Raw genomic sequence first — 21,615 nt, 5'->3', positions numbered from 1 at the left:
AACAGCCTCCGCTAGAGTGCGGATGCACAGAGACCCATGTGTGTGCACGCACGCAGGTATGCACGTATACACAGTTATTGGCACACAGAGAGCAAGTGATAAGTGGATTAATATGGAGGCAGTCGCCTGTCTGTGATTGGTTGCCAGTGGAAACGAAAATGGGCTCCTGTGCGCGTAGGTTTGTTGGATTTAGGGGAAGAGGGCTTTGGGTGGGACATGGAAATGTCACCACCACCGCCTCCGCCGCCGCCGCGCCGAGGGTTGTTGTGAGCAGGCATCCGTCTGCGCGTCTGTGTGCAGAGGAAACGTCTTCAGCCCAATGAAATTTGCCCTCAGATGCACAAAAGTACTCTATGATGTCCTCTTAACGCTGACCCTTGTGGAGCTTACCGTCGCTATCATTTATGTAAGCTCATTTTTACCTACTCATCATCGTCACAACCGTTTCACTAGTCAAATTCAATTCGGTAGATGTTTAACCGATAGAAAAGATTTATTAAAGCTTATTTTAAGTTACATTCTTACATTTCTTAATGTGACACTTCAGCTTTGTGTAATGAGCCAACTTTATTTAACTAATATACAGGTTGATAGCACCGACCCGTAACTTGTAATTTAAAGTTATTTTTTGGTCACTGACGGCGCTTTGATAATGTTCGATTTATTATTCCACAAAATCGGTCTTTTCCACTGCCCAACAAAATGTACCTAATTTTCTTCCAATCATCTAAACAAATTTGTACGTCTGCGATCGTTTCGGCAAAAGGGTTTACTAGAAGCTTGCCTGTCTCAGCAGACAGGTCGTCTCTGGTAACAAATTAAGATGATTTGGATATTTTACGTTTAGCAAATTTACCTGTTTTAAAGATAGTAAATTATTTTGAATTTGCTTTTTGCTAAGATATGAGTTTGAAGAAGCCTGTGGTTTACTAAAAAATCCAATAAATAGACTCCTCTTACATATCAGGATCTAGATATTCCTTAAACTATTGAATAGTAAAAGTGTTTCTTTCCATTTTTGTAGTTTAACTAATCTTAATCTTTGGAGAGTAATGTCTTACAATATGAAAGTGAACTGCTCCCTCATTAACACTTTCGCTTCGGGCGTCACCTATATGTGACGTCCCAATTTTATTACCTGTTTCTTATCATTTAATGATAAAAGTTGCATCAAATCGTGTTGAAAATGGATCTGTGAAGTTTATGATTGTAAAACTGATGTCAGATTTTGGTGGTCACGTGTTGAATGCATTTGTTTTTGGTTTGGGGCTGAATAGTTGGACTAGAATAACAAAACAACTGGGCTGCGGTAATTGCTTTTCCTCTAGGACTCTGATGATGAATGTGACAAAATCATCTCCACTGTTTTGATCAGCACAAATTACAATTTTTTACAGTATGAATGCTTCATATATAAGCATAGGTTCCGTCACATTCAAAGCAAATTTCACAATTGACACACGTTTAGGGTTACTAAAGGGGAAACTTTGTATTCCTCCGATGTTGCCTAAAATCAAAAGGGCTCCAGACGTCGTTTTAAGGCACTCCGCTAAGGTATCGGCGCCTAAACTATACAGTTAGTGATATCATTCCATCCATTCCAGTAGTTTTACTGCTTAAATCCAAGAGCACAGAACACACAACGCCACGACTTTTTCGTATTGACAAACCTTAAATACTTTTTTTGCGGGAATGTTGAATTTTGTAGCAAGAACTCGAGTTTTCGGACAGTCATTACTGCTGCCCCTGTGCCGCTCTTGCTTTCCCCCATGTAACCATGAACAGGCAGTAGATCCCAACTCCAATCAACCCGGGGAGTGTTGGACGCCATTGGAAACACTTGGCCTCGCTGGTCCGTTTAGGGAGGCGGGTCTAACAGTTGCTTAAACTTCATATCCGGATACGCTGTAGTCAGTGGGCACCACAGTTGGTGGGTTATTTGAACGTGAAAAGGTGGGCTGGTGATTGTGCATAATTGTTGACCATAATTTGTCTGTTTGTGCGTGTGTATGTAAATGGTGACCCAGGACTAGAGATGCTCTAAAGGAGTGTTAAATAAAGAAAAATTTTTCGAAGCCCCTTGACACACAATGACAACGACACGAATGGCATTTTCCGTTATTTAGAGGTCCACATTTTAAAGCACATTCACTCGAGTTTATGGTGCAATAGTATGCTTCTAAGGATCTGAACAACGTAGACGTTTTTTAAGGAGTGTTATCATTGTCATAGGTAAAATACTCGACTTCGACATTCAATGGGTTGGAGCCACTTCTGCATACTACTGTGGAGCGAGACTCCTCGGTCTCCGCTTCCCGATCCCTAGCGTTCCTAGACAAGCCCGGTTGGTTTACTTTGGACATCTTTATTAAAGACGACAAGATGTACAGGGAAAATACAATATTCAAGAAGGAGGGGAGCCGCAGTCGCTAGGTAAGGGAGAGGGCGATCCAGTTACCAGGTTCGAATTTTCTGCTTCCCTCCTCCCTGAAAGGCACATTAAAACAACATAAGTATTACACTACACTTTTAATAAAACTGGACAATTTTCTATGAGTAGTCTTTTAAGGTTGGCAAAGTTTATCCAAGCTTTTCCTATTGTTTTAAATACACCATGATGATTTTGCTTAAATTCAATGATAAAATGGGACTTTTGTAGTGAGCTTCTGGTAGGTAGCAAAGAGCAGATATGACGCAGTTTGGGTTTTCTCAATGCTTCTTCAATCCTATGCATTCGCATAGAAGAATATAACTTTTCGGATTAGTGTCTGACGTTTCTGATCAGCAATTAACTTGACAACCTGATTTACACTAGCAGGGATCTGCTTTTTAAAAAAATGATATCCAACTACTATTGGTCAGAGATGTCTGATGAATGCTCTATTCACACTCCTGTATTAACAAGTCTGAATTCATGCATTTTCTAATTGTCAACAGTTAAAAAGGTAGTTTATAAAAGCTGACTGGTCTCAGGGCTTGCATTATTTTATCTGATTCCATAATGACCTAAAATGGGTTAAAATTTCAGTAAAGAGGTTTATTCTGAACTTTTCGTAATTCAAAGTGGTTAAAGCGGTTAAAAATTAGCTTTATTAAAGGAGAAAAGCCACAATGCCCTATAAACTTGACCTAAATCAATGAATACATAATATTTTCAAAATTTTTAATTATATTACTATTTCTTCCTCTGACTAAACTTCTCAAAAATTGATTACAGCCCGCAAAAATTCTAGAAAGAAGATTAATAGTCCCAAATGTATGGCAGATATGATTTACCTGTTTTGTTTTACCGTCCTAAGTAAATTATAATTGATCTGTGAATGCTTTGTGATCTTTCGACTTTGGGGCGCTAGATGAATGTATTCGATTGCTTATTATTGATAACGGCAATGTTGGGCGGAGAGTTTCAGATGGTTTAAGGTTTTAGATATGTTGTGCCTTATTTCTTGTCGTTGTATCGTATCGACCAGTCCTATTTCAAATTCCCCACCAACCGTGGGTTTTCCTAACTTGTCGCTACTACTGATTTTGTTCCTTCGACAAAGATATCACTTTTAAGAATGAAGATGCAAAGGTGTATTGCTAGGATACCTTTTGTGTCAAGAAGTATACATGAGTTATTTCAACTAGGAGTTTGGAGACGGTGGAGATAAGGAAGAAGATTTGACTTTTGTGCTGTTGAGGAAAGGCTTACACGGTTAAATTAGCTTGGTTTTTTCGTTTATGTCACTTGGTGTTCTTACTTGATCCAGTCGTTTCATCCTAAAAAGCCTGTCTTACTACCATTGTTTACAACCTCAAATGTGTTCTAGACGTAGTTTCTCCAAATGTCATATATTTATCGCTTAGGATCTTTCCATTTTCTTGTGGTTATCTGAATACTGCCCAATTATGGAAGTCGGATGAATGCGTAATTGGGTTTTACCCTATTATCTTTGCTACTAACACCTCAAGATAGTCTGAAAGCAGCCTTTTCAGTGTTTTGTTATTTGATTTCATTGTGCCCTATTATGCCTCGAAGTTGTGTCAACTGGACCTATTTCATGTTTATGGTCAGCCACAAAATGTTAACAGCTTTTATAGGTACGTATCAGATTACAGTTCCTATTCTTTGCCCTATAGAGTGGCACTAGATCCGAAGTATTTTGTCAGTTTTCGTCTGAATTTTATCCACCACAGCTACCCATAAATGCTGATTTTCCACTTAAATTTTTAGAAACTAATTTTGATGATAAACCTGGTGTTCTTAGTCAATTCTGGAGGCTCCTTTGTGCAATACGTATCAAAAGTATATCAAGCGAATTTTTTCCTGTCCCCTATCATATGGTCAGCTTTTCAAGATATCCTATCATCAAAAGGATTCAAACTCATTGCATCTAATAATTTTCAATTATTCATTGTATGTCTTCCAATGAACCTAAAATTAATTTTTGGCATTTATCAACCTCTTATGCATGATAGTTCAATCTGAGACAATACTCAACATCTTTTCGATCTACCTTTCATTCATCTCCTTGACCTTTTTGATTCGGAATATTGATTTGTTGATGAGAATGTATTGTCGAAATGGGGATTATATGGATGGTAAGGTCTATGAAAAATTGGGACTTGTGTCCGCCTTGAGAATCGACGGTGCTGTCTTATCCCCTCAATCAGTCTTACTTATGCACTTAAACATACGTGTACCGCGATGCCAGCACTAACTAGCTGCCTCATGTCTTCGAACGCACTTTGACTACCCAACTTTGTGTCCGATTAACTATGGAATTGTGTTGTTTTGTGATTCTGTGCGATTTTGACCGTTCGTGTCATGGTATCTATCAGACACGTAAAACTCGCATGACCAACATTACCTCCAGGCATGTCTGCTCTGAAGCTAGCAGTGGGCAATGTGCACTTTGCACCAAAAAATTTTTGTCAAACATGGTCTGAAGTTTGTTTTAATAAAATAACTAGGGGTGCATTCTTTCCAAATAAGCTTCCCTTCTAGCCCAACTTAGAGATTGGTATAATGAAGTATCCTACGTCTATTTGCTTTTGGAAAAAAATAATTTTTCATTTTGGCATTAAATTTTTGGTCTTCTTTAGAATACCGGCTAGTACTTATGCAGCCCCTTTGAGATTTCTATATAAACGAAAGAAGACATAATGCTCTGGAAGAATGCGTAGAGAAGGGCTTGGGGCTAATGGCATAGTTCGCAGGTCGTGGTCCCCAGCAGAAGCACAATGGTGAAGCTTTCCTTGAGCGATTCCACCACAAAAAGTTAAACAAACTGCTAAGACATTACCTAGTCACCTTTCCTTTTGAACATCATCCCCTTGTCAACTCCCCGCGTCAGCCATCACAACGTAATTGGTGGTGTAAGAAAAACACCCACGGGCCGATTGTACCAGTCATCGAATTTGCGTGCAAGTGAGAGAATACTTGACCGCAACGTCACTGATCCCTCCTGACAATTCTGCTGGGTCTGAAGTTTCGTTCTGTGTAAAAACTGTACTGGAGAATGTTGCCTATCACTCGTGTTCTTCACTAGTCGTAGGAACATTGGCCACAAAGTAGAGTCTAGTAACAAAGAATGGGGTTTAAACGTAGTTTCTTGTGGATAAAGTTTAGTGCCTGCTTCTCCTTGTCAATTAGTTCCTGCTGTATCGCTGTCCAGCCATTTCTATCTGCGTTCTGTCCATCCAGTAGAGAAGTGGTGGAGTATCGGGTCTTCACTTAATTGATCCACTCATCTAGGCATCCAAATCAGCTCTGTAGCAAACTTTTCCAGTTGGTATAGGGCAAGCATCGTTTCATTTGCAAATAGCATTCCTGCAGAACAGGAGATTGGGGAAGTTGTCGAAGGTAGACATAATTTTTGACCTTCCTGTTGGAGATAGTCGCAGGGTTCCCCATTCGCAGCTTATGCCATTCTTTCGCCCCGCTATGATTTATCACACAGCAGTAGAAATCAGGATATTTGTTCTTTGAAAACGGTTTCACTATACGCTGCCACCAAAGTGGCGCTTCGAGACTTCTCTGAAGACGAAGATAGTCAATACCCGGGCAGAATATGCATTATCGGCTTTCAGTAGGACTTGGACCTGCTGGCATGGCCCAAAGATCAGGCCACCCAGTGGAGGTACAATGGCGGTGACCCCAATTTGTCCGCTACCAGATCTGAAAGGTAAAGCAAGCGGTTACAGCGCTACAAAACTATCTCGTTGTGTCAGCCTTGTCTGTACGCCATTACATCACAGTTGCCTGGATATTCAGTCTTTTGCAAATCTCAAAGTACATTGTGTTTGACAGAAGTCATGCGTAGTGAACAAAAAGTTAGTAAAAATTCCCTCCTGAGCATATTTCTGCGTATAGGGTATTCTGGTGGTGGACCAGTACTTTACCATTGCTTATTTGATGCTATGCAGAACCATAGCCAAGGGTTGCTCGGAGCACTTGAAAGGAAACAGAAATACTTAAAGGCTAAGTGTGTGACTCAGAAAATAACTCCAAATGCATTGCTTTTAGTAGTAATTGGAGGAAATATGGAGCTAGCTCACTAAATATTTACTCATTTAAACTGATTTAAGTGGCATTTCCTCTAGCCCAAATCAGGTCATGGGCATTGGCCTGTTCTAGATTTTAGATAATACTTTCCTTTCCTGGTATTATACAACTGCAACTGATCTCAAAGGTTCCAAACATAGATGAGGACTTAATAATACAATATAGTAAATAACTCCAAAAAATGCGTCGAGTTTTTTTAAAAAGGTGTCATATAGCGCCCCGAGACTTCACTGAAGACAAAAGGAGACAATACTTGAGCAGAATATGTATTTTTGACATACAGGAGGGTTGGGGGGGCTTCGGACCGGGCTAGCAGGCCAGGCTGCTTGGCGGACCCCTAGGTGTCCCTCTATTAAATTCGAGAGTTAACCAAACAATCAAAGGATAACAGGTGCAAATTTCTAGATTTGTTTTTAAATATTTTACATTTTTATTACGAGTTCAAAAGTACACGCTTCACATTTCCGAATTTTAGGAATGCAAATTGGTGTCAGGTAGATTTCAAGTACATTTTACTGCACCTATTATTAATTTTTTTGCTTCGATGTTACTGTGATTTAAAATATTTTTTAAACGACTTTATTGTGGGATCATTAACTATTCATGCCCTTTGAGACTGACTCTATTATGCGCACCTCATGTAATATTAAAAAGCCGCAAGTGTCGGCTTTAACCACACGGCCTTTTATTTATTTTTCTTTAAATATGCGTCCTATTTTAAAAGGGATTTGGATAAAACTTCGATGTTTGAAACTTAAATAAATACTCCTTTGCGCTAGTCACAAATACTAATCGGTGCCATGGCGCAAGAGTACATGTATTTAAAAATTCTGAAAAAAGTAATTCAGTTGGGTTCCTATGTGTCTACAAGCTTGAATAAATGACAGAGAAAATCATCACCAATCTTTACACTAAGGCTTAAAAGCAACCCTTTTGGCTTGATAAATCTGCCATTTGTTTAAACAACCTCTCTGACACTCCATTTAGTGCTAGTGGAGAACACAATCCCTACCGTTCCAACGGCTTTTATTAAAATTTTATCATTCTCACTCAGACACCATCAATCTTCATTCACAATGAAGTTTATAAATAATAAAATTGCAAAACTAACAAGGAATTTAGCTGAAGTGTTCGACTCCAGAAGGTGTCCACCATTACATCAATTTGTGAACGGAGTAACTAATTTGCAAAGCAGTATTCCACTTCCTCCTTTTTCAAAATCTAACACATCGAGTTAGCCATAAATATACCAAATGCAAATCAGTTTTAGCAATTTGCCATCTAAGCCTTCCCATTTTGGCATTCTCCATCATTTGTGTCTTGTCAAGACTTAAGTTGGGTGTTCAAGCCCCATTATAACCGCAAACGACGGCCCTCAGCTTATCACTCATGGCTTATGCCACTAACCCGATCTCCTTAAGGCATTTTCAACTCCTCAATGTATAATAGTTGTTGTGCTCCTCTGTGATTATAATTTGCAATAAAAAAAACCCCAGATTTACCTGTACTTGGTGAGCGTATGTGAGTAGATTCGCGCCGAGTTTATGCAGCTATTTGGATCCCGTGAACGCCTTTTTCGACATGAGTTTTCCGTTCCCAGTTCACCCCTCAAACAATAAGCCCTCATAAAATGCAGATTGTGTTATATCTCCTGGAATTGTTGAAATTGGTAAATAAGGGAAAATGCTGCTAGGTATGCCTAAGGAGACTCCTGACCTCCCGTAGTATTGAAGTCTGGAACTGGCTAACTGTTAACAAGGCAATCCCACAAGTCAATGCGATGGCACTGAAAGTTAAAGTAACACTTGATCAACTTTTGTTATATCTCACAGAGTATTTCTTTGACAGAAGGTATGGTGTTCAAACACACTACGAGTATTTTGTACGATTTAATTTAGCTGGAAAGTAACTCTTAGAGGCACGTATATCAGGATCAAGTCTTCAAGAGTGAACCGTGGATATGGATGCAATAAATTTTGCATTTTTCCCTTCCACACTTAGTTTCCTCCCCTTTTAACGAGAAGAGTGAGTAGACAATGTCATCTTTTACTTGAGCAGTGATGTGGAAATTTACAGGTGTCACGGCTTAAGGTAGATTGGGGCTCGCATTCTCCTTGGAGGTTAAAGGCGGTTAATGTAAACCGAACGTTTTTCATCTCAAAAGTAATTCAAACATACATGCACCACATAATTACTTCATATAACTACACAAATCTGATCTGCATCTCTATTTTATGTGTCGACGGGTGTTTTTGCTATAATCCCTTGAGATTTCCAAAAGTGCTCCCACAGTTCATAGAGGAAAACCTGGCGAATCTCACTGACAATTAGCAAAATCAGCTCTGGCATTAATGCCTAGCTCATGGGCCTAAGTTGGTTCTCTTATCTGAGTGAATGCCGAGGGTTAATTACGTGGGATATTTTAGCTTTTGGCCATGATACATTGTTGATAAATTAGGATATTTTATCCAAAGATGTTAAATCTGTCAAAAATTAGTTTAAAAAACGAGAACTTACCTTTTTTCCCTTGTGACACTTTCACCAGCTGATAATTTTAAGACCTAAAAAATTTCATAAGCCATACTTCCGAATGAGTTGGAAGTCCGGCTGTCAGGCGAAGATACAATGGAAGAGGCCCTAGGTTTTTTGAGAGTTAAGCAAACAACCTACGTATTACATAGTCCCTCTCCTCTCATGAGTTCTGTCCCCGCTTCAGTCATCTCAACGCAATCGGTGCTACAAGAAATCACCCACAAACTAACCCCACTAGTTCTCGAATTGACATGCAAATGAGAAGGTACTTGATCTCAACTTCACTGATCCCTCCTGGCAATTTCACTGAATCCGATGTTTTGTCCTGTATGGAAAGTGGATTCAGGGACAAAGTGCAGTGCTAGCCATCTCATTTGTTCATCGCTAGTCGTAGGGACACTAATCTAAGAGCAGAGTCGTTAAAAAAGAACGGGATTTAACAGTTTTGTGGAAGTGAAGCTTCGCGTCTATTCCTCTTTGCCACTTTGTTCTCACTTCAGGGCTCTCCAGCCATTTCTGTTTGGATTCTCTGAAGTTAGTGGAGAAGTGGAGGGGATATTGCGTGTTCACATCATTGACATCTTCAAAAAGGTACCGTAGACAACTCAATAACGTACTTTTCCAGATGATTCATGGTTTGTGTCGTTTCAATTGTTAATGACTTCTCCTCCGAACATATAACTGGGTTAGTTAACGAAGGTAGAAGTTGCTTACAACTTCTCTGTTGGAGGCTGTCATATATCCTCCCAACCCCATCTCCTTCAGCCACGGTAAAGTTTACCATTCAGGAGTGTAAATTTGGATAGTAGTCCTAAAAGGTCGGGTTTGTTTTCGCTGCCACCAAAAGGAAGCATAGTGCCAGAGCAGACTAAATTGCTGAAATATAAATGGTCTGGAGGGCTACAGACAGTTTAAGGGGCCAGACCGCTCAGAGGAAGTAGATATATGCGGAGCCTGAAGTGTTCGCGAAACAAAAGCAAAGAATTAAACAATTCATCGAAGTATTCCACCATATATTTGGCTTTACGACTTCGCCATTTGCTATAATAAACAAAGAGGTGTGCAGGAAACTTTGGTACCGCCGGATTGTGCTTTACCTAACTGACTTTACCTGTTCTTTAATGTATGAATCAAGGGTTTGGGAGGACTGCTAGAATTTTCCTTTAGATCTCCAAATGAAAAAAACTTTAGGGTTTATGGATGTGTCCAGCATGATCCTTTTTGCCGATGAAGTTTTAGCTCCCCCGTTTTTTTACCAATAAGGGAGAAGATTTTTCTTTATTTGTTTAAAAGGTTGAAACGGAAATCAAAGGGTTAATTAAACACGGCGCATTTCCCTTCTTCTTTTCCACATCACTAACCCATATCAGCTACCACAGGATAGTCAGTGCTTCAAAGGTTACCCAAAAGCCTAAAAAGTTGCCAATTCAAGTTTTATGGAAAAATGAAGGCGGTTGACTTCAATATCAGTTATTCAGCATTGCCTACTTCCTTAAATTTAGAAATGTCATTCTGTTTTTAAACTCCATTGGGAAATGCAAGATATGCAACGGCTATATACCTTATTCTCAGTTCACTACTCTAACCGTCGACACGGATTCCACTCACCTACTAGAGACGTGGGGCGAGCATTATTTGTTTACATAAACCACGCGTCTTCATAGGAGTACCGTGGGTAACCCCATAATGAATGAGTTCAAACCTTTCAGGTGTGGAATCACTTCCGTAGAACACGAAGTCATAGCTGATGATTAAAGTGTTCATGGCTTTGACAACTTTTTTGCTGAGGGCCTCTGCATATTTTACCATTTCAGGCAATTTTCCCTCTCTCTTCCCTCCGTGACACCAAGACCTGTTTTGAATGAGGTTCACGCCCCGTGGTCATTAGTGAACGACCCAAGTTTAAATTGGGATGTTAAAAAGCCTAGTAGTTAAATTTACTTTAAGACAAATATCCAATGAACACAAAAGAGGTTTAATTAACAATTGTTCTTTTCATTAAGCTTGATTGTTTACCAAGCCGGTTGGTGATGCCAACCCCACGAAAACCACGAACGGAGGCGTTTAGTTCAAATTGAGAGGCACAAATTCTCCTGCGTTTTGACACTATTCGAAGCAAGATGTTTCATCCTCTAGTCTTAAAATATAGTGTACATGTTTGGTGAAAACCTTCCTGGTCTATATGCCGGAATTTCAGTAATTTCGGTTTTATTCACTCTACCTCTCTGCCCGTCACCTTGACGCATGATTGGATTAGTTAGAAAACTTGAGCTAGATATCCTGAAGCATCGAAAACAATACGAGCCTACTTTTTACCGAATTTCCTGCTATTTGGTTCATTTACTATTTATCACCAATCAAACTACAAAGTAGCTCTATTTAATTTCGACTCGGCTATAAAATTGCACCCATGTAGGCCTAAAACCAACTTAAATCCCCTTCTGCATGATTGCCTTAAAAGCCTCTGAGGTCCATCAGTCGTGATTATGGCAGAGATAAGGTTCACCCTATTTTCGGAGACGGATATGATCGTCCAGAGAATGCCCACTGCTCTCTTGTGCCTTCAAAGTCATAATAAAATCTGGAGCGGAATCCAATTCTCAGCGCAGACAGACACTTCTTCTGTTTATAGTTGATGGTTCACCAAATCCAGCTTACTTTAGCATACCTTAGTTCAAAGTTTAATAGGACAATAATTCACATACTTTAACTAATTATGGTATCAGTATGGGGTATATAATCCTCTACTCTATTTAAGGATAGGAGATATTCCTTTTGTTGCATAAAATCGGAACCAGAATTAAAGCCTTCACTAAAAGTGCCTAATTATGAGCGATTTGTTGTAATTTCCGATGCTGCACCTTTTTCCCTTCCTGAGGTTGTCTGCAACCCCAGAATTACGTGCATGGTCGAAATTTTAAGATTTCTAATTGATAGCTAATCTCCCAACCTTCCAAAAGGTAATGCTCTCCCTCAGGCCTGCCTGATTGGTCGACATCCAGTAGAAATGTACTCCAACTGTACCAATAACCGCTCGAAGTTCAAGGTCAAATAGTCATTACAGCAGTGACAACTAGACACAATTTGGTAGTCTGTTCTCTGGCTGTCGGACGCGTACGTACTGACTGTGTCCGTTTGTGCATTCATTGTACTTGAAGTCTATCCATCCACTACCTGGTTTGAGGTCCGGATAAGAGGCAGACAACTCTAATCTTTATATAACTGGCAATTCGGTCTGTAACAGCTGTCAACGTACTTTTTAACTAGTGTCAACCCTATTCATATCACCTTTCCAAATTCTGAATAGCAAAAAATTGGCTAAAGGCTAGTTTCTCCAGCAATGGAATCAAGTTTACCTCAGTCAGTAGAGTGGCAACTCTTCAGTCACAGCCAACAGGTTTGACCGATGTTTTATGGAGTCAATGTTCAAAATAGCAAAGGTCAAAATGAAGTTTGTTGACCTGGTAGACTAGGGCATATCTTTGCTCTATAATGCATTGTAAATGATGGCATGCATGTCAAAGACTCTTACCAGTTATAACAAGCCGCTGTAACGTGCCATACTGAAAAGCGCTTTGAAAAGTTCTTAATTTTCTCATGCGTCTTCTCTTCGTAGCCTTAAAGGTTCAGTCAAAATGGCCTTTTTAGCCCAATATTAAAGCTTAGCTTTCGTATTCAATCTAAAAAAAATTCCAAAATATTAAATAATATGCAAACACTACTTTCTCCCTTTGGGCTATTTACCAGATTAAAAGTAAATGGCTCCACAGTCCGTGGGATTTGCATGCGAATAACCAAATATACAGAGAGACGGGGCGTGAAATTGTAGGTGTGCATCCCCAATGACCCAATGAACACGACTTGCACTAGGATCACTCTGCCCGCCAGCATCTTCCGTCCCCGCCTCATCACTCCACATCCCCAAAGTACCACCACGAAGGCGGCGACCTCCAAGTCACGGCCACTGATAGACGGGTTCACACGACGACTGAGAGCCCAGCGAACACGGGTGTGTGCGTGGCTGGAGCGCGGCGGTGTCTTCGACAGCGCTCTAATGCCGCAGCCCCGACCCCGTGCTCTTCTGCAAGACCGCCTACGCTGCGTCGTCCCTGCCAGTACTAATGGCAACGGCGACAACGCCTCTCGATGGGGCCCAGCGCCCCACGCCTGCAGTCCCAGCTGGGCTGACTTCGACGATCCGCGCGCCGTTACTTTCAAGTGGATTGGAACCGATGGCAAGTCAATCTCTGTCCACCCTTATCCACTTTTGCCTCCATCACAGTAATGCTGCAAGGTGTCATATGGACATATAGCTAAATGCTATCAGGTTTCACCTCAAATGTGCTTTAGTGTCAAATAATACACAATTGTGCAGTACCTGATTTACTCCTGAAGGCGTGATATAAAAGCAGATTTATTAACCGATTCATGAAAGGGTTTAAAATTACTAGAAATTGGTAGCAATGTATGGTTGAATCAAGGATGACCCTGCGCTTGCTAGAGTTTGAACTGAGTAACTTTCTGGCAATGATCTGCCGCCGGTTAGCGAATTCCCCAACCTGTAAGGAAGGCAATATTTGTAACAGCAAAGAAATGCAATCAAGTTGTCGTTCATCCTTAATCATAGTAAATAAGTGAATCAATATGGAGTTGGTGGATTTTGGGAGCTTTCCATAACACCGCATCATCCCTACCTTGCTGCTACCTTGTAGATATGCCCCTCTATGAATTCCAGTTGCACACTTGCGACAACCTCTACTCTCCACTCACGCGGTCGTGTTGTGAGGGTGACCAAATCGCCTTTGAGCTGCAACAGAGGGGAACGTGGCTCTACCTCAGCGAGTTTCGCTGTCGATGTCGCACACCGGCGGAGATCCGCGAAATCACATACGCTAGACCCCTGCCCCCGGCCAGTCGTGCCATCGAACCGCGGTTTATTAGTATGACCTGCCAGGCGCCTGTAAGCTCTCTCATCCCCTCCACCTAAAACTGGCGCTTTTTGTCCTCTTACAGCCACTTTTAGGCCGGTTGTATTCATGCAAATGGCTCACTAAGGTCATATACGTTCCCTCGCCTAAATTGGAGTAACAATCCTGTAAATAGTGCCAATAGGAAAATCAAGGGTACGCCTAAAGACCACATGATTTATGCGAATGCCTAGGGGTTACTAGCAAGGGTTTTAATTTTCTTCCTTATGAGCTGCATACTTGGAACTTTTTCAGCTTCCCGCTCAGAACTCGACCACTCCATTACTTAACTCAGTCGATTAGGTCTGCATATTCTAGCGTTGACTCCGTTTTTCCGGTAGATCGCCCTCTACTCTTCCTCCTCACAAGTTAATTAGAATATGCACTAAAATCTCAATTGACTCAAGCATTAGCCGGCAAAAGAAATTGGTTATTCACACGCTGGAACTCAACCGGAGTTTCTCCTGGTCCCACTCTACACCAGATGATGAAGACGGAAAGTGACAACTCTCTCCTTAAAATCTGACCTATTAATCCCCACCTTTTATTAGCCCTCCTTCAGATTCTAGCGTCAGTGAGTGTTACAGACCATGGGTGAGGTGTATCTCCCACCTCATTAAAAATAGACGAGAAGTAAAGACTGCCAGGCACTTAATCTGCTGATGGGTTGAGCTCTTTTATTCACTTTTATAGACTAAGATTTTGCGTGCAAATAAATTTTGGGGTGATGTTTACGGAAAAATTTGCTTGATCTTTTCCATTCATACTCGTGTTGAGTGGTTAATTGCTATGTTGAAACATCACTAGAATTCCGTCTTGGTGCTGACGATTGGAGGCTAGTAATCGCTGGTACGCCTCTTCAATTTTAATCCAGTCTCCATCTACAGGATGCGAAAAGCATTATAGAAACTGACGTTCTTGTCTCCGTGGAAATCAACGTAACGAATTGCTTAGAATTTAGGTATTTGGTTAAGTCTATGGAGCTGGGTATGCTTCTCACAAATGACAAGCTGAGCACGTCGTACTTGATTAATACATCAGTTAGTCCTGGTCTGACATGCCACCAACTGAAAACTGAGGGTTGATACCTTTCAATTCATTAATCATTCGCATTTCTACCATTATTGTGGTGATGACTTGTCATTGTCGATTCTGAAGTCCTATTATGACTTTTCACAGCCTATCTGCCGGAGTCTGACAACCCCGTGTTTTTACGAGGTGCCGAACATTGCGGGTCTGTTGACCAGCGGTATCTACGTGTGCCAGTGTCCACGGCGCTACTTCTGTGACGCCTACCATATGCGGCGTCCGCGGGTGCACACAACAACCAACACGGGGCAGAGCATCTACTTCACCTTCTGTCAGCTGTCTTTCTTTTGATGCAACCGCTTCTCAATTCCGCTCGTCTTCGCCTCCTTCTCCACCCTGTTTTCCAACTCCCTAAGCCCTCACTTCACCTCTCCTCCTCTCCCCCTCCCCTCTGTATATAAAAGTGTACACCGCCTTTTGAATATATGCACCAGGAGCAGCAGCGGCAGCAGCAGTAGTAGACAGTTTAATCTGTCTCTACACTTGCGTTTGATAATGCAGACCGAGTTTGCTGCTGTAGTAAACTGTCCTGTTAATGCTTTCGACGACTTCCACTCGGGGACTAACGTCCATTGCCAATGCAAAGGATTGCAGCCTTAAAATTACCTTCGAAAACTTGAAGGCGATTAGGCAGATTTGTGGATTCAGATGCACATTTTGAATGAAATGACCACCGCAAATTTTGGGGAAAGATAGTCGGTTAAAGATGGCCACGGGGAGGTCAAATAATTAATGACTAATAATATGAAGCCCTCGGAATTATTCTCGTGATCTGGAAGGTGGTTCATTATTGCCACACACAAGGCCAGCAGATCATGGATGCGAAAAGGACGCTAATAACAGCACGGCGACTGTACAAATATCGTTTCACCAAAGTTGATTAAGAGGTCTGAATTTTTATAAGATGTTATGAGGAAACAGTTGCATTTAAATATGAAGCCGGCTGCATAAAGTGTTCAAAGAACCATCGCGCTATCTGTGATGGGAGAGCTGATGAGTGATAATGGGGGTGCGCCCATTTTTCACTGAAAAGTATCAGCAAACATTTGTCCAATCGTTTTATTTCCAACTGAAACAATCTCGTTGTCATTTCATCTCTCAATCACGTTTGGAGGTCATTTGTGTCATAAAAAACTTACTATTATTCTCAAACGAATGTCATAAAAAGCGGGGAAAAAGCTAAAAGGGAGTATCATAGACGGAAGGATTTCTTTAAAAACGTATGTATTCATTGAAAAAATTGCGTTTTTCATTGTAGAGCACTATTACCAGGACTTTTTAATCAGATTTATCTTCGGCACATTCAAGCTCAACGGATTTTGTTAGAAAAAAATTGGCTGGTGAAATGAGTTTTGCAAGGGTTCACACGCAAAACTTATTTACACATTCTAGTGGCTTGAAATACACGTTCCATCGTGAAAATAAATAATAACACAGAGAGGCAGTGAAAACTAAACGATGGTTTTAAAAACTATCAAGGGATCTATAAATTCCGTGCAGTTTTAGAGATAGCCCATCGCAACGACTTGTACGAACTTGAATAAGCTTTGGACAGCCACAGAATGGTTTGTGCTGGATGCATTCGCCTTACACTTGCTGTGATAGTTTTTCAAGTAGTGACAACTACCTACCCTTGTTCAGCACTAACAATCACAAAACCACATGCAAAATAGATTAGACAGTTAAGATATCAAAGTGTGGTAGACAGAAACAGATGCAGCTAAATCCAGGTTCTTTCTGGGGGCAAAACATTTTATAAAAGCGGGACTCAAACCTAGACCAAACAGTCTTCTTACTAAACACGTACCCAACTGGAAATGATAAATTTCAGTACGAATGAGTTACACTGAGAAAATTTCTACCGGTTACAAAAGGACTCATGAGTAAAATGTATTTTAAATCCACAGGACTTCAAAAGTCTTAACTGCAATGCAAAGGCGCATCATCACTACCTCTGACTCAGGCGACTCTTCGCCTACGTTATCTCCTGATTTCTCGTATTTATGACAGCTGGTGAGGATGGTATGACAATCCGATGCTTTTAGAGGTTCCGTCCTAGCGGGCGACTCAATTAGTAAAAATGAGTCAGCCATATAAGAGACACGACCTGACATCAGGGTCGACACACAGGGAAAGTGGTTAAAGAGGAGAAAGCGCATCACAAACTGTCCAACAACTAGTGGTAAACACGAATAAAAAAAAAAGTGAAACATCGTGTGAACGAAAAAAGCGAGTAACAGAACGGGAACCGTCTCAACTACCCATTAAAACCTCATGTAGTTATAACTAAACTAGCACTACTGAACGCCCTAGCCTCTTAGTTAAAGGCTTGACTCTTTCCAACATTTGAAAGATAAGTAGCATTTTCAACGCAAAAGAAAATTTGCATTACGAGAAAGGTTCACTTAAAAATGAATTTACAGATTATACAGGAGGAAGAGAAAGGGGGTGTTGACCGGTGTCTAGGGTTCCTTAGCATCTTCGCTCAGCGATGGGTGCGCGGAGACCTCCAGTTCCTGCTCCAGATCTAAGATAGCCTGCTCAATTTCGTAGTTCTTGCCCACAAGGGAGACCCATTCTTCTTCCAGTTGAGTAAGTGTCTCGCCTGCCACCATTTGCTCCTGTTTGCGCTGCCAATTGATCTCCTGTACCTTGCGTCTGAGCACAAAAAGAAGGAATGGCAGTAATACTGCCTCAATCATAATACAAAATTCCCTTCCCCTTTCATATAAATCCCTTTTCAGCTCTTTTAATCCTTCTTTAGAGACATCCCTCCATCAATAGGGGTGAATTTCCCCATAGCAGTGTGTTTGGATTTACATATGGACAAAGATGCTGGTATAATCACGGTGCATTATTGTCTCCCATCGACACGCTACAACCTATGTGTAAAAAGTGAGCAGTTTTATTAGACCTCTATGCTCTTAATTTTAATGAGATCCTACACAGAAACGATAAGTTTCTGGTAGTGTCACTGCCGAACTGTCAGAAATATTTGGTAAAAACGGTCTTTCACTAGGATCGAGGAACCCGGCATTTATCCTTGTGTCCCTTTCCGCTTATTTTGTACTGAAATAAACTCTACTCAGAAAATATAGAACGTTTGTCTCTCAGCGCTTTGACTGTGTGAGTCAGAAATTATGCTCAAATTTAACCAGTTTATATCTATCTATCTACATTTCCTACCTCATCAAAGCAACCTGCAGAACTACGAATGAGTAGTTTTCAGAAAGTTCCTTTCTAACTGGAAGTAACTTTTCTAAATGTGGTTCTAAAAAATTGGGCCCAATCAGTAGGACCTTTGAAACCAGTTTAATTGACATCGAAACACAAATATACCTCATTTCGAGAAGGTCCTTCTCGTGCTTGCGAAGGATTCTTTCGAGCTCCTCGTTGTACGACTTCCAAGCTGTTGAGCCGTACTCACTCATCAATTCCAAGTTGTTGATACGCGTCAGCTGGTGCTCCAGTTGAGCCTGTTTATAAGAAAGAATTTCACTGATAAATTAGCCATTGAGTTGAAGCTAATTTTGAAGCCCCAGCGTTCATGCAGATGGCATAAATCCAGGAATTAAGACAATGACAGTGACGAATCGGAATAATGGATAACTCGTTAACGTTAGAGGAAGAAGCTACGTCTAATAAGATGTTAACAGACAACTAAAAGACTTACGATCTAAATTATGCATGCAATGAGGAGATCCCACTTTCTAGAGAGCAGTTCTTCCAACAGCAAGGGGGAAAAGCGGATTGTTTTTACGACAAGAGAATGTATGTCGAGACACAATATTCACGCATTATTCGAGATTGTTTCAATTACTCTGAATCAGACCCGACAAAAACTACAGCGGTTTTGCGTTTGTATCATCAGGTGAGTGAACAGGAGTGGAAAGTGAACACAATAGCAAGTGTAAGATCAACGGACTTTATTCTAAAATTTTTTGAATGATCTATATTCATATTGGAGATCTTGTGAAAGCACCAGTTAAGCTAACGATACAGCGAGTGCTGACAATTTTACCATGCTGAGGAAATCAGTAAAACCTAAAGAGAACTTTGTCGAAAAGTACGTATAGATTTGACCTTATGTGTAGTCTAAGCACAACGTGAAGAGAACTTCACCCCAAGATAAATAGGAAATAGATTAAAACCATGTGAAATGGAGTGTTTCACCCCGAGCCACTGCATTAGTTAAATTGAGCTTGCACAACTTAGCCTGATTTAAATTCAATGAAAACTATAGTGCTCCAGTTGGGTCAACACTTTGATCCCCTTGTACTCAAATGGGAACTCTTGCAGTTATGTGTTAAGATGGTGAAGCAGTGGGTATTGAAAACCACTACAAGTAAAAATAAGAACTCTGTCGAATGCGGGGCCAATGTGTAGAACCAAGTCTTATAAGGCGATAAATCGTGTGTTAGACAGAGCCCGTTTATTAAAGAGGGAAAGTTGTTAAAATTGTAAGAAAATGCGAAATTCCTTCCCTTCGACAAAAAATGAATAAGAGGTGTTTGCTCTCAAGTTCTTGGCCAAATTAACTGAGGTTTTGTAAATCCCCACGATAAATTCGGTAGAAACTATGGCATCTGACGAGCTGAACGCATGAAAGAAATGAACTGAGTAGTACACTTCTTACATGGGCATTTTCGATAGCTTCCTGCCAAGAACGTAGATCGCCCATTTTGGCCGATGGAGGCGGAGGCAATTCGTAGCGTTTCATGCTCATCAACTCCATGGGCAGCCGATTGGCAAGGCGGTCAAACTCTGTACGCACAAGTTCAGTCTCAAATTTCGTTGAAATAGGACCAGCTAGCGAGGGGAAATTCTCCAAGTAGTTTTTGGTAGGTCGATAGCGTCGCATTTCCTCCGTTAGCAGTGCATTGGCCTCCTGCATACCGCTCTCGCCGTAACCTTTGTCGAAATACGGCAAGGCGTCAACAACCACATTCTGCTGGTCCATTGTCCGTCTAAAAACAAGCAAGATTAGCAATTAAAGATGACAAGGTACTAGGGATAAAATACGCCAAGATAAACGCCCTGGTGATGATTGACGGTTCCATTCAAGTGTACCGACTTATTTCAAATATCCCAGTGTATCGAGCAACACCAAATCCCTGCCAATTTTTATGCAGAAGATGTAAGGAGTTAGGCATTACAAAGTCCATAAAGTTAAGTAGATGAGGAATAAGCACGTAGGAATACTGGCGACTGGCAAAAGAGATGACAATGTAGCTAACCAAGTGTAAGTGAATCTTAACAGGGACTACTCGAAAGACTCCTCAACAACGAAATATCATAGTAATATCAATAAGAGGTTTTCGAGAAAGAGGCGAATTTTATCCAGATCCCAATTCGGATAAGCCCAACATACTCCTCACACACACGCTGTTAATGAATGAAGAACCAATCACCTACTGGTACACATCGACCAGACAGTAAAACCACGACTGCCAATGCTAGGGCGTCAAAGCAGTGACTTTCTAACTTCAACAGAGGAAACATGACGATTAAGACCTTTGCAGGCATCGTATTCAACAGTTTAGTAAATTTGGCCTAGCAGATACAGGCAAACCATGTGAACTTATTTATGATTCCATTCGCAGTTTTAACTATAAAAGCAATTATTTTGGCAATTTTGATGCCGTAAATAAATTATTTGCAGTAAATTTGCTTGTACATTATGTTAGACTAATTGTGCTTCGGTGTTTTGAACCTGAATTATGGCTAATTTTCGTTTATTTGACATTGCCTTCCCAAGAATTAGGGTTAACCAACAGCATTATGCCCCTTGTAAACATCGTACTGTAACAATCTGATGGTTTGCTCGACTCCCTGTTTGATAACTTGGGGATTTAAGTCAACGCAAATTATGCTTCGACCCAGTTTCATGGTCTCTGTGCCGCCAGTAGCTCCTCGGGCATTTTGGACGATAGCAACATGTGTTTCTGGCATACTTCTGTGGCTTCTTCCAACTTCAAGGAAGGCACAGGCTACTGCAGTATGTCCCTAGTAGAAATAGCAAAGGTGGTTTGAATAACGAATGGGCAAGGAAATACCTGTACCGAAAATAAATTCTTGCGGCATTTGTAAATGGTTTTAGTCTAGAAACCCATCTTAAATCAATTTATTGGATACTTAAAAGAAAGCAGGATGGGCAGTAGCGGAGGGACTTATCACTTTGACCGCACTGCAGCAAGACTTCTATCAGAAAGTCTGCCTTTTAAAATAAGTAACGCACAGATTTCATTAGTAAGGATTGCTTAAACAAGGAAACAGGCCGGGCAAGTCAAATGTTTGTTAGAGCTACTTACTTATTCCTAAAACACTCTTCTTCTATTTGTGCAGTTTTAGTGTCAGCATATTGCTTTCATTTCTTGACGATGCAACTGAAGGATTAAATCCGTGTTTTCAAGGCCGCTTAGGTATTGCTTACGTAGTTATTCCTCCATTTTTAATAGAGAAGACTAGTTAGGAGGA

The 21,615-nt window shown here is 40.7% G+C and overlaps 3 protein-coding genes across 3 annotated transcripts; 1 reads left to right on the top strand and 2 right to left on the bottom strand. All coding sequences in view use genetic code 11, as the record gives it.

The window, feature by feature from the left end:
- Positions 1-107: 107 nt before the first annotated feature.
- EGR_04084 (hypothetical protein) lies at positions 108-3,761 on the bottom strand (the record flags this gene model as incomplete). Its single annotated transcript, XM_024493333.1, has 3 exons — positions 108-290; positions 2,283-2,429; positions 3,744-3,761. 3 exons carry the CDS (start codon positions 3,759-3,761, stop codon positions 108-110), a joined length of 348 nt encoding a protein of 115 aa, XP_024352247.1.
- Positions 3,762-12,932: 9,171 nt separating this feature from the next.
- Positions 12,933-13,367, top strand: EGR_04083 (hypothetical protein; the record flags this gene model as incomplete). Its single annotated transcript, XM_024493332.1, has 1 exon — positions 12,933-13,367. The coding sequence occupies one exon, from the start codon at positions 12,933-12,935 to the stop codon at positions 13,365-13,367; it is 435 nt and encodes a 144-aa protein (XP_024352246.1).
- Positions 13,368-17,600: 4,233 nt separating this feature from the next.
- Positions 17,601-21,090, bottom strand: EGR_04082 (Pre-mRNA-splicing factor SPF27; the record flags this gene model as incomplete). The annotated part of the gene is made up of 4 exons (XM_024493331.1): positions 17,601-17,796; positions 18,478-18,614; positions 19,775-20,105; positions 20,942-21,090. 4 exons carry the CDS (start codon positions 21,088-21,090, stop codon positions 17,601-17,603), a joined length of 813 nt encoding a protein of 270 aa, XP_024352245.1.
- Between the last annotated feature and the right edge of the window lie 525 nt (positions 21,091-21,615).

Source organism: Echinococcus granulosus (genome assembly GCF_000524195.1).
Source record: "Echinococcus granulosus chromosome Unknown EG_S00024, whole genome shotgun sequence".
NCBI classification, from domain to species: domain Eukaryota; kingdom Metazoa; phylum Platyhelminthes; class Cestoda; order Cyclophyllidea; family Taeniidae; genus Echinococcus; species Echinococcus granulosus.
This window is presented reverse-complemented; position numbering and strand designations above follow the sequence as displayed.